Below are 13,068 nucleotides of genomic sequence, written 5' to 3'. Positions count from 1 at the left end.
TTCGTTGAAAAAACTTTTATAAACACAGTAAAATTCGTCCGATACGCAATAAAAAAAAAATGTAAAAACACAGTATTTAAGCAAAAGTTAGGAGTGCTTTGAGGTGAATCTTTAAAACTAAAAAAGTGTATTGTATGTATTGTATTTGTTGTACGGATTGTATACCTTCGGTGGGTTTTAGTGCTCTATTTTCTATGTACTGAGCTAAACTTCTAACAAAACCTGCTTATGCTGAATTATATCCTTAACTTTCTCGATACGTAAGTGATGTTGAGTTGCTCGATATGTTAATTTTTAACTTCTGTCAGCTTTTTTAACAGCGTTTTTTGTTTTTTAAATACTTTCTAATTTGCTTAAAAAAACATCGAAAATCTTAGAATTTTTAAATGCATTCCAGTGCGCATTCAATTTAAAAAGGCACTTTGCTATCAGAGCACACATTTTTGGGTTAATGTGTCACAGCGTACATGCGGCAAGGTTTAGGCTAACACAAACATTCACAAATATGTGTGCATTATACGAAGGAAAATGCCTGCTAAAACTAGATATTAGAACAAGTAAAATTAAAAGTGAAAAGTGAGCAATGGCAAGAAGAAGAATAAAAAATCGCAGCAATAATGCAAGTGAAAGTGATGGTTGTCCCCACTTTGGTATGTTGGGTATTTGTGGCGATGCCAGCTAAAGGCGTTGGCGTGGTCGTTTCCATTTCTGTTCTTTATATTTTCTCGAGTTCGACGCGCCCCTTCTTAGTAGCAACCATCCATGGCTTCCTGCTAAAACATGCTTTAAATATTTAATTAATTTCATAATAAATGTTGCATCCTTAGCCTCAATAGAGGGCTAAGCGAGCTCAAAGTAACGCCATTAGCGCCAGAAGATTTACGGTGGTGCGGTGTGACTGCGGCGACGGTTTTCTGCAGACACAATTTCTTCACGCTATCAGGTGTTAAATTTTAGACATTTACGTATATACATATGTACACACATACAAATGTGTATATGTGTGTTGGTCTAGCGGCTCTACGGCTCAACTAAATTGGGTGACTCCATTACAGTGCAATGACGTTGGCGGTTGTCACCACTACAGTGGCACAGAGGCGCAAGTACCGACACTTAAGTTAGTGCTGTGTACAGCTTCTGATAACTATGACTCTGAGAGTGGCGCCACTGATGGCAAGCACAGTGTGTCATACTCATATCACATAGCAAAAAGCCAAAAATAAAAGATATTAGCCAAATTATTCTAAATCAATGAAATTTTATATGGCTTTCGGTTTTTTAATTAATAACATGTGACAAAAAAAATATCACTTGAATTTCTTTTGCTGTAATTTCAAAGATAAAACTGTGCGACAAAATGAGACGAAAAAAATATAAAAATGAGACGAAAAACCGATAAGGAAGCGAAAAAAAAAGCTGTTCTGTTGAATATCTTACCACTTACCGTTTCGTCCCTAAACCTTCCAATCTTTTACAGTGTACCTTCAGTACAATCCTTCAATCCTTCTTAAGATGATATAAATTATTTAAAAAAAAAATCATGTAATAATACATTAATATAATAATTATAAAATATAATACATAAATATTATTATCAGCATCATCATTGTTGACCCTGGATGGGTCTTCGCCTGCTTTAGCATACAACTCCAACTGTCTCGGTCCCGTGCCTGTGTCCTATATGCCCTCAATCCTAATAAGCCTGCGTCTTCTTCTACACCATCACTCCATCTAAGCGGCGGGCGGTCCCTTCTTCTCTGTCGGTGGCATTTACCGAAGAGTATTTGTTGTTGGGTAATTCGTGTTAGCCCACAATATGTGACCTGCCCATCTATTGATCATGATTGTCGTTATCACAGATGGGGTCGCATATATTATAGTTTTTCGAGTTCATGATTGCAGCGTTTCCGCCACTTGCCTTTATCACATATCGCGCCAAAAAATCTTCGTAGAACTCTCCCATCGAAAATCAGCAGATCCTCTTTATCCACATCTCTGAGTGCCCACGTTTTACTACCGTATAGCAAGATGGAAATACATACATAATAATTGAGCGATACAGTGAAATCTCTGTTTTTCTGTTTAGGAGGCAACTCTTTGGGTGTTGAGACAGCGTAAAATAGTAGCGGTTGGCCATAAAAAATCTTTGGCCGATTTCTGCTGAAATATTATCATAAGACTCTATAATGAAATTGAAGTGCGCATATTTTTCTCGAATATTTTACCCGAATAATTTTTAGCCGCGTGAGTCATTTCGACACTTATTTTTGAAAATTTGTAAATATTAAAGATGCAGGGTCATTAAAGGAGTTAAATGTTACCGACAAGTATTCCCCAGAAAATATCAATAGGGACTTCTCCGGCGAAAACGATGAGCGACAATACAAAAGCACACCATTAAGTTGTTTCTGAACCAACTAAACCTTGCGACAGCTAAACCTTATACTGTTCATTAGACATGGCTTGTTTACTGGGGCGGCAGAACTTGGTCGGGAAGAATCCGAGTCATTTCGGTAACGTAAAACTGGCTGCCATGGGAATGTTAGACAGTCTTTAGACAGTCAATAAACGGCATTCACCGGGAGACCCTCACCACCTTCTTAAGCTCCCTCCCTGTGAATGCCGTAAGCGGAGACCAACCACCACCTATTGCAGATGAAGAGATTCAGCTTCCCCGTGAGACACGCGTAACACTGGCACAACTACGTTCTGGATACTGTAGCAGGTTAAACTCCTACTTATCCACAATTGACCCCGACATACCTAACTTATGACCGGCATGTGAAGATACTCCGCACGACACTAATCACCTCTTCATATGCCCCTTTAAACCTACTCATCTAATACCCCTCTCCCTCTGGACCCAACCCGTCGAAACAGCATGTTTTTTGGGCCTACCTGTAGATGAGCCAGACGAAGACGACCGGTGATATACCCTACACTGACTTGGCTTCTATTACTATAAAAACAACAACAACAACAGCTAAACCTTCGCATGAGATATGTTCTGACATTTTATTGTCCAGTACGCAAAACCCTCTCTAGCTTGTATGTACTAACCCATGTTTTCTGTAATGATAGCAAAAATTAAAATATGCAGTGTAGTATCCAGTATGCCGCTTTAGCAGCCTCCTCAATACTTTTCTCGAAGGAAGCATAAATGGTTTTGCAAACCTTTGTCTAGGGCTTTCCACTCAATGTCATGTGAATTACCTGTTTGTCCAGTTGTTGGTAACTTCCTTTATTCGAGGTTTAAGTCTATGAAATCTTGATTCTTGTCTTCAACATTTAGGATTTGGTAAACCCGCAACGAGTTTCTGGTTCTTGGAGGTAGTCCGCCTATTCATTGCCGTGATGACCTGCATGTTCTAGTAGCCAGCCCAGAAAGGCGGTGATTGTTACCTCCACGATATTGAGGACAATCGAGTTTGGATTGTGTTGTATGAGACTGCGAGGTCATATAAGGCTCCCCGGCTGTCTGACGAGATACATTTGCGCTTAGAAGTTTTACCTCTACGAAGGTATTCTCTGCCACAAATTTCTACAAAGCTTGCATCAAACCTACTATCCGCATGTCTCGGCCTATCTGGGTACCAAATTTCCAAGTCCTAAAGTTCCGGTTCTAAAGTAATTATCTGGAAATTTTATTTGAAGCACAAATCTGACCAAACCTAAAAACATGCCATAAGATCGGCACAAAAAGATTTTTCCGGTATTTATGAAAATAGGTGTTTTTATTGCATTAGAACAGCTACATAATAGCTCTTTAACTTAAAACGAGTTAAATTTACATTTCTTGAAAAAAGGCATCCTGTGCAAAGGCCTGTGCCTACACCAGAACCAATTGAAAAGTTTTACCATTTGTTTGAAACAATTTAAGTTTTGCAATTTTTCTTCATCAAAATATAACTCTTTCTTCTAAAAAACAATATATATACGAGTTTCAAGTTTTATGCAAATTGAAAAAAAAGTTCTAAATTCATAAAAATTTCAAACCTTTTAATCAGTTTTTTCTTTTCTAATTTGTATGCAGTTTTATGGTACTTTCTATTTTGGACAATAAAGTGCAAATTTAAAGTAGCTCAGAAATCACTTTGATTTTTCACAATTTTTTTTCTATTGCGGCAGTCTGGTGCATTTGCAATGCAACAACTGCTCAAGATTTTTTCATGTGAAAAAAACACGAACCAACGTCGTCAGCAAAACAAAATCTTAAAAATCAATGGCATTTTTTGACCACTTGGAACCACTTTATTGTACAGAAGGTTCCTTAAAATTCTGATTAGAAAGTTGAAAATTTTGAAGAAAATTTTTTGAAGTTTGTTAAATATTTGTAAATTTTGTACAAAGTTTGGAGCGGGACTCACAATTTTCAATCTGAAATTTCAGTATGCAGTTTTATGGTGTGCAAACTTCAAATTTGAAATAGCGTGGATTTTTAAGCATTTCTTTTTTGCTGGCGACTTTGTACATTTTGGAATGCTAGAATTTTTTTTATATGAATTAAAACATCCACTATAGTGAAACCTTTACTTGATTAAAACAAAATTTATTTATTATATCAAAATGCATTAAAACTGTGTACCCGAATTTTTTATAACAGTTTTTATAAAATTTCGAATTTTCGTAAAAAATTCGGACTAAAAAGTTTAAGATATGTCCGGAAATTGAATTCTTCTTTGAATTTTCGCAAAGTGTGCAACTTAGATTTTTATGGTTTTTGTAGGAGATTGAACTATACTTTAGTTAAGGAAAATTTATTAAAATTTGTAAATGCCATATGTTTGTTAATTTTGAGCCACCCTTCGTCCACTGTGCGACACGCGACTAGGAGAACATCGACAAGTCTCCTGCGGCAGTGTTCCCATTGCTGCTTGCTAAGAGCTGGCGCATTGTTGTAAGTGCTGTGCCTGGCTGGATAAATGTGTATGCACATACATATATATATTAACCCTTTCATGTAACCGACAATGCTTCTACATTCGTGCACATATACATATGTACCTATGTGCTTGCATACATGCATAATTATGCGTACGCACACTGAAAAAAAGATGTATGTATGTACGAGCTAAGGAGTTACAGCACCAGCACTTTCTTTTATGGTTTAATACTTTTTCTTTTTCTCCCTTTTCTCTCCTATTTGTGGACAAATAGCTGCTTGGGTATTCCTTGCCAATATTAATAAAAACAACAATACTGCTGGCTCTTAGTTTTGTTTTGGTTTTTTTTTTTTCTTTTACTGTTGCTTTTCATTCTCATTTTCATTTCTTTCTTTATTCTCATGCTTTCATTATTATTAATTCTTGTTGTTGTTGCTGTACGCTCCTTTAAACTCCTTGTGGCCACAAGAACGAAAAGCGAAATTGTAGTGCAGGAATGCTAAGTAGTAGGTATGTGTGCACGTGCATCGGGGTATGTGCCTGCGTTGCATAAGTGTCATATAAGTATGTGGCACATGCTTTTACTGCCACATACCGTCAGATATACACATACTTGCCAGGTTATGCAGGCGCGAACAACTTCATTTTCAGTGACACATACACATTAACATTCGACTTGTACGAGTAGAACTTGAGAGACTTGTAGGACTTGCACTCCTGTCTTCCTCTTCTATGGCTTAGGGCACTTGCTACAGGAATTTTTTATATGTACATACATAAAAATAATGGGTTAGGTACTGCAGTTTTGTGTTGCCTTGAAGTAGTCTTTACCACTCCGTTTCTTTCCTTTTTCTTGCTCTCTCTCTCTCCCTCTCAGTCTCTCCCTCGCTGTTTCCTTTATAGTGCGCTGCATTTGCTTGCTGAAGCTTTCATTGCACGTCGCTCTTCTAATTGCCAGTTGCTTTGTCGCCACAGGTGATTTTTGTTCTTCGACATCAGTCAAATGTATCCACGCATGTGCGTGTGTTTTCCCACAAAATACACATACACATACGAGTATCAGGCATTGCATAAACACATTTGCCGACATCATCTCACTCGTTCACTCATACATGTATGTGTACTTACGCGCGTATAATTACATCATGGGAACGTGTGTGTGAAAACCTTTCGCCTCGAAAATTATGTAATTAAGTTTATGGAATTATATATTGCGGGTGGATGTGTGTGGGTGTTGCGTCACATCTTGCAACATTTTCATATAAAGTAATTTAAAATCATTACATGGTAGGTGTGTTGGGAAAGGTAATGAGCTTCGCTGTCGTCTGAAAGAAACTGTAAATTTTAATGTTAGTCATTTTGCTAACTATACACTACACGTACCTACGCACAACCTATTCCCGCTCGAGCTTTGATTGTAGAAAACAAAATAAGGATAATAAAAGCGTTGAGCTTAGCGTAATACAAATTTAAAACTTTTATAGTATTAAATAAATATATATAAAATATTAGAAATGGAAGACGTTTTTTTACTATTAGTGACCTATTCTTTATACTAAAAATGCTATCCCACAGGCTGATATAATATTACAGTAAGGATTACACTACTCAACCAGTTTTCAACTTTTTATCTGTGCTCGCACTAAGTGGTTATTATTGATTTGTATTGATAACACTCGTTTACCAATTCTGAAATTTCTTGTAACCCAGATGCTACTATTGAATTTCTATGTAGAACCGCCCGCTGGCTCCGAAAATTAAAGTAATTGATTTTTATGGACAAGTTTTCGAGAAGTTTTCAAGTTACCGCTATTCAGCCATAAACAAAAAATTAAAACCCTTTTAATCACGCACCTACACGTACATATTATATATCTTACGAAGTGATTGAACGATCTATACAGTTCTACAGGGAAAGTATTCTCTTTAAGAAAATTTCGGATTAAATTTGTATATGGCATGAGGTCCACACTCAACCGCTTTCGATATATTAAAAAAAAACATATTTTTTTTTTTTGCCGTACGTCTTCTTCTTCTTCTTTTTCCTAATTGGCGCGATAACCGCTTACGCGATTTTGGCCGAGTTTAACAAAGCACGGCAGTCGTTCTCGTGCTAACCAGCGCCAGTTGGACACACCAAGTGAAGCCAAGTCCTTCTCCACCTGATCTTTCCAACGCAAAGGAGGCATCATCTGCATATTCCAGATCTTCGAGACTGGTGCACATTCCTCAGGTAATTCCACGGTTTACAGAGTCAAATATTTGAAAAATACAGTCCACTACAAATAACAAAGGGGACAAGACACACCCTTGTCGCCCTCCAATAGTGATACTGAAAGCTTCACTGAGCTTTCCATTGTGAAGAAAAGTAGCTATTTCTATTAGACTTGTGATTTTCCTCGGTATACCTAACCTATTTAAGGCTTCCCGTATATATTCTCTTTTCACAGAGTCAAATGCCTTTTCATAATCCACGAATGTCATATATAGCGTGGTATTATATTCAATACATTGCTCAATTATCACTCGCATAGTGTTGATGTTACTAATGCAGGATCGGTATTGCGGGAATCCGGCTTGTTGCTTACACACCTTACTATTTATTGGCTCAACAATGCGGTCTAAAATGATTTTATTAAATATTTTGCCAACTGCCAGCAACAGTGCTATACTCCTTATAATAAATAAATTTAATTTAATTATTCCGATTTTGTTTGCTTATAGCTGAAGTATCGTCGAATTGCTCGAAATCTGTGAAATTGGAATTTTACCTAATTAATTATCCCCAAACCACAACTTGATACTTTTTGTCGATATCAAAATACAATGCAAATAGATGCAATAAAGAACTCGTAATCTGTCTTCCCTTTGCAAGCAAATCAATTTGTGTCTGCGTGTGCTTTTAAACCACATATTTCATTTAAATCCCGAATGTCCTTAATTATGCTAATCAATGAACGCACACGTAAACGCAATTAATTAACCAAATGGATTTGAGATTTCAGCAGGCGAGTCGATACTGAAATGGAATGCAATAAGCTGTGTGTGCGGTATTAACCCACCTGTTTTTATTTGAAAGCGACGCGTATGCCATTGTACTCGGGTATGCCATATGACAATGCTCGAATGTTCACCGTGGCTTCGAATAATGCTACGAATTCGAGAGATCTAATTTTCATTGACTCGTCGGCATAGATCGAGCGTTCTCTGTTTAATGAGCTACAATGGGTTATATTCATATGCAGCTTCAGAAAACTGTACAAGAAGTAGTGCAGCGTCGTCTAACTGCAAGATCCTGGCGACCATTGCGTAGCACTGTCAGATCTCCAGTCCTTTGAATCGTTCTAAATAAAGTTTTAACATTTGGTCATGCGGTTTAATCGTGCAACTTGCCGTGGTGAATGCCTACAGTAGGGGAGCATAAAAGGGACAGGGATACAGGATATATTTGAATACTGACTACTGGCGATTGCCATTAGTTCTGACGGCTGTTATAGTTGTCGCATAACATCTTCAACAAGCATTTAAATATCGGGAAATTTAATGTTGTCAAAGCAGAGGTGCTTGAGGTTTGGAAGCTCTTTATGCTTCAAAAGAAGTAGGAGTAGTAGTGATATACCCCAGCGAAGTACAATCGTTCTGATATCTGGGCAGTATCATCTCGGTGTCAGGCCGCTCAAGCGAAGACAACAAAAACCACATTAGGAAAGCTCTAGCAACATTTGGCAATATCTTTGAAACTGAGAATCTTTAATTCTAATGACAAATCATCTTTACTCTAGGCCTGCGAATCGCGGAATGCAACAGAGGCCGATATAAATGCACTGCAAGCTTTCATTAATCGATGAAATGTGATGATTTAACAATTGCTACTATTGGAATCCCAAAGGCAACCGTAGACGAGGAAGGCAATCGAACAGACACTTGGAAACGGTTGTTGGATTCGGAAATGCTCACCGTGAATTCAACCTATAATAAAGCTATGAGATAGAAACCGATCTGAATGGAAGGAATTTGTTGTGGCCCTTCGTTTCTCCCCGCGACCATAGGAAATAATAAGAAAATAGTTAAACAATAAAGATGGGGAAAATCTCGATCTCACAGTTACCATACTTTATAATGTCAAAATATTGGAAAAATAATAATTTTTTTATTAAAAATCAAATCTCAAAGTTCATACATTACTGAGAATTAATTGAAGAACGAGATATATTTGTTAAGAAATTTACAAATCGTACCAGTGGATATGACACTGAAAGTAATGGGACCTACTGAAAGGTAAAGAGAGCAAACGGTTAGTATTTTACTAATGTTAGCCCCTGCACTAATACTGAGGAGGTCGAATATCAAACTGTTCATTAGTACTAAGCATATAATCTGTTAAAGCGGGGGAATTAAATGAAGTATAGTATAGTAATAAGGCAGTCGCCGTAGTCGAATGGGTTGGTGCGTGACTACCATTCGGAATTCAGAGAGAACGTAAGTTCGAATCTCGGGGAAACACCAAAATGAAGAAAAAGTGTTTTCTAATAGCGGTCGCCCCTCGGTGAGCAATGGCAAGCTTTCGACTGTATTTCTGCCATGAAAAAGCTCCTCATAAAAAATATCTGGCGTTCGGAATCGGCTTCAAACTGTAGGACCCTCCATTTGTGGAACAACATCAAGACGCCACAAATAGGAGGAGGATCTCGACCAGACACCTAAACTGGGTGTGCGCGCGAATTATATATGTACTATTATATATACATATATATATACATATAGGGGTACTATATTTCGCTCTGCATGGTATAAGAAGAATGCCATTCATTCACAGGCATGCGTATGTGTGAGAGCGCTAAAAAAATTATTTGACGGCTGTCATTTGGAATCGCAAACGTATACTTAAATTTTAATGACACTCATAATACACAAATGCGTTTTTAGATTGATAGGTTAGATTATTAAGTTATAAGCATAGTAGGGGAAAGTACATACACTCACACATGCGTAAGTGTGTATATAACAAATCAATCAAATCCCTTACGAGACTTACGCTACCACCAAACTGTGGAGCTACACCAGTTTAAGCCTTTGCGCGAAGGCAAAATCAGAAGAAATTTAAACAACTCATAAGCCTCCATAATAACAAACTGAGAATACTTACTGGCATTGACTCTGAGTAACAATTCTTGTCGATTTTGTGAACTATCTCTAGAAATATGCGCGACTTGCTACAACCAGAAAAAAGGCACATAAACCTAACCCAACCCAGCTCCATCACACATACATATATTTGTTTATTGAGACCACTGCTTGAAAGAGGGATTCTGATGAGTATAATTCGGAAGAGCGCCAAGACTGAGGTGTGCGTGCCCACTTGTTTCTAATTAAATTTAGGAAACGCTTGAGCTATTGTTTAATAAATCTTTGGCAACAAATTTTGTTATAAGAAGGATTTTTTCTCAAATTAAAATATTTAAAAAAAGTACTACTTTACCAACTTACTATATAAAGTAATTTATTTTATTTAATTCATTCTCTAACGAATATTATCTATTTCTAACTCTCTTTCACAAATTTTCTTCTCTCTCTTTCTGTAGATGGTTACCAAAGTCTGCGATGCGGCCAGTAGGGCCTGACGCCTCACACACCGACTGCATATTGGTTGTTGGTGTTTCCCGTCCGAAATTAGCTGTAGTCTTTCTAACAGTAATGTTAGTATCACTATTTCTCACCTTTCATGTCCTCTACGATAGTGCAGTCTATAATATACAAGCCGCACAAGCCATTACCGAACATCATCGATTACGTTTGCTGAGCAGCGCTGGCGGTGGTGGTGGCGGTGGTGGTAGTGGCATTAACAACAACAACCATTTACCTGAATTCATTAAACCCGCTGCGGCAGCAGTGGCAGCAGCAGCAGCATTAGCCGCAGTGCCCTCCTCGAATCAGATTAGTCATCCAATGGTGTTTCCATCGAACCGCGTGCATTTCCCAAAGACCAGCCGACGATTGCCACAGGTAGGTATTGCAAGGAAACGTACATATACTCCTATATAGATACAGATGCTAATGCAATATAATTAATTTTGAGGAAATTTGAAAACCTGAAAACAAGCTTTATTATTTGCTCAATTAGTTGATTACCTTAAAAATTTCAACCAATAGAATAAATGAAGTAATCGCTTGCTGAAACTTTTTTGAATTTTTTATTAGTGAAAAACAAGTAATTTCAAACTTGCATTTCTCATGGCGCAATTTCTTAAGTATTCATTTATAGACGTTTTTCTGCTTATAACTTTCAGGCGCTTATCATTGGAGTTCGAAAGTGCGGCACGCGCGCTCTCCTAGAAATGCTTTACCTGCATCCTCGCATACAAAAGGCTGGTGGTGAAGTGCACTTCTTTGATCGTGATGAAAACTATATGAAGGGTTTGGAGTGGTATCGGAAGAAAATGCCGCACTCATTTCGTGGGCAAATTACTATCGAAAAAAGTCCGAGTTACTTCGTATCGCCAGAGGTAAGAAAGTTAATTTTAATGATTGAAAAAAAAAAGAACAATAGTTAACGCACTCGATGAAAACTAATATCATATAAGTAGAAGCATTTAGTAAGTGGTTTGGCTTTTAGATTTCTGACTATTATAAAAATATTAAATAATAAGACACTAACGAAAACTGAAGCAAAGGATTTCATGGGAAGTGAATTACCGGTTGACAGTTTGAAGAGGGAGAAACCGATTTTTCCGAAAATTATCCTGGAAAGGCATTTTAATTTATTAATATAAAACTGCCTAGCCTACTTATGTTCACACAATTAAGTAACTTTATCTTTTTTTCGTAAATTCTTTATAAAAATATAGTTAACAGCAGACCTATAGTACAAAATTCACAAAAATTTAACACAATTTAAGAAAATTCAAAAAAATTGCAGGAAATTTTTAATTTTATAATTAGAGTACATTCTGTCAAAAAACTATAGAGAATTGTTTATTTAAAAAGCGCGCATTACACATATGTCTAATTTTTTTTGCTGGAATGTTGGTAAAACTGTCCTCTAGTTGTCTAACTGTCTGTAGCAGAGTTGGAGCATGATCTGTCAATTAGCTTGTTTTTGGGATTTAATTATATCAGTCAACCGCAGGTGTGCTCTGCGATTTTCACTATGGATAAAAATATTGAACAAAGAATTTGCCTTAAATTTTGTGTTTTGAACGTTATTTCTTGTCCCGAAGTATTGAAAATGTTACAGAAAGTCTATGGCAAGCCTATGGCTTTATCGAAAACACGGGTCTTCGAGTGGTATAAGGCTTTTGCAGATGGAAAGATTTGCCCTGATCGGGTCGCCCATCAACGTCTTCAATAGATGAAAAGATCAAGGAAATGGTGCTGGGAAACCATCATTTAATTTTGAGGGAGGTAGCTGGTGACAGTAGCGTGTCTCACGAATCAATTTGCAATATTTTTCACCATCGATTGGGCATGAGGCGGGTGGTTGCTCGGCTTGTTCCAAGAGAGTTGAGTTTCTTTGAACAAATTCATCGGGTGCAGGTAGCTGAAGGCATGCTTGAACAAGTGAATTCGGACCCAACGTTTATGCAGCGCATCATAACAGGTGATGAGACATGGATGTACGAATTTGACATGCAAATCAGGGAAAAGGCGGCTGAATGGCACTATCCACATGAGCCGAAACCCAAAAAACCACGCCAATGTCGGCCAAAAGTGAAAGTCATGCTACTTGTTTTCTTTGATTATCATGGTGTTGTGCACTCGGAATTCCTACCAAATGGTTCTACGGTAAATAAAAAATATTATTTGGAAGTTATGCGACGTTTGAGCGAGAATGTGCGTAGGATACGGTGGAATTTGTGGAAAGAAACCTCATGGATCTTGCACCATGATAACACACCGTCTCACAAGGCTTATATTGTGGACATTTTTTACAAAAAACTCGGCAAATATCATCGAACAATCACCGTATTCACCGGATTTAGCCCCCTGTGACTTTTTCCTTTTCCCAAAGCTTAAATTACCACTCCGCGGACGCCGCTTTGAGTCGATAGAGGCCATTAAGGAGAATTCGCTGAAGCAGCTGAAGAAGATCTCTTCAAACGCGTTTAAAAGGTACTTTGATGACTGGACCAAGTGTTGGCATATGTGTATTGCTTCGAAAGGAGCCTATTTTGAAGGCGAAAAAAAA

General features: G+C 37.5%; 1 protein-coding gene across 1 annotated transcript in view; it reads left to right on the top strand.

The window, feature by feature from the left end:
* The window catches only part of LOC129246253 (uncharacterized), a 93,464-nt gene that overhangs the window by 18,524 nt on the left and 61,872 nt on the right, over positions 1-13,068 (top strand). Inside the window, exons 2-3 of the mRNA XM_054884919.1 lie at positions 10,466-10,886; positions 11,171-11,386. Coding sequence (XP_054740894.1) covers positions 10,466-10,886; positions 11,171-11,386 — 637 coding nt within the window. The remainder of the gene's footprint in view (positions 1-10,465; positions 10,887-11,170; positions 11,387-13,068) is intronic.

Source organism: Anastrepha obliqua, chromosome 4, assembly GCF_027943255.1.
Source record: "Anastrepha obliqua isolate idAnaObli1 chromosome 4, idAnaObli1_1.0, whole genome shotgun sequence".
NCBI classification, from domain to species: Eukaryota; Metazoa; Arthropoda; class Insecta; order Diptera; family Tephritidae; genus Anastrepha; species Anastrepha obliqua.
The sequence above is the reverse complement of the archived record's forward strand: the minus strand, read 5'-3'. Positions and strand labels throughout refer to the sequence as shown.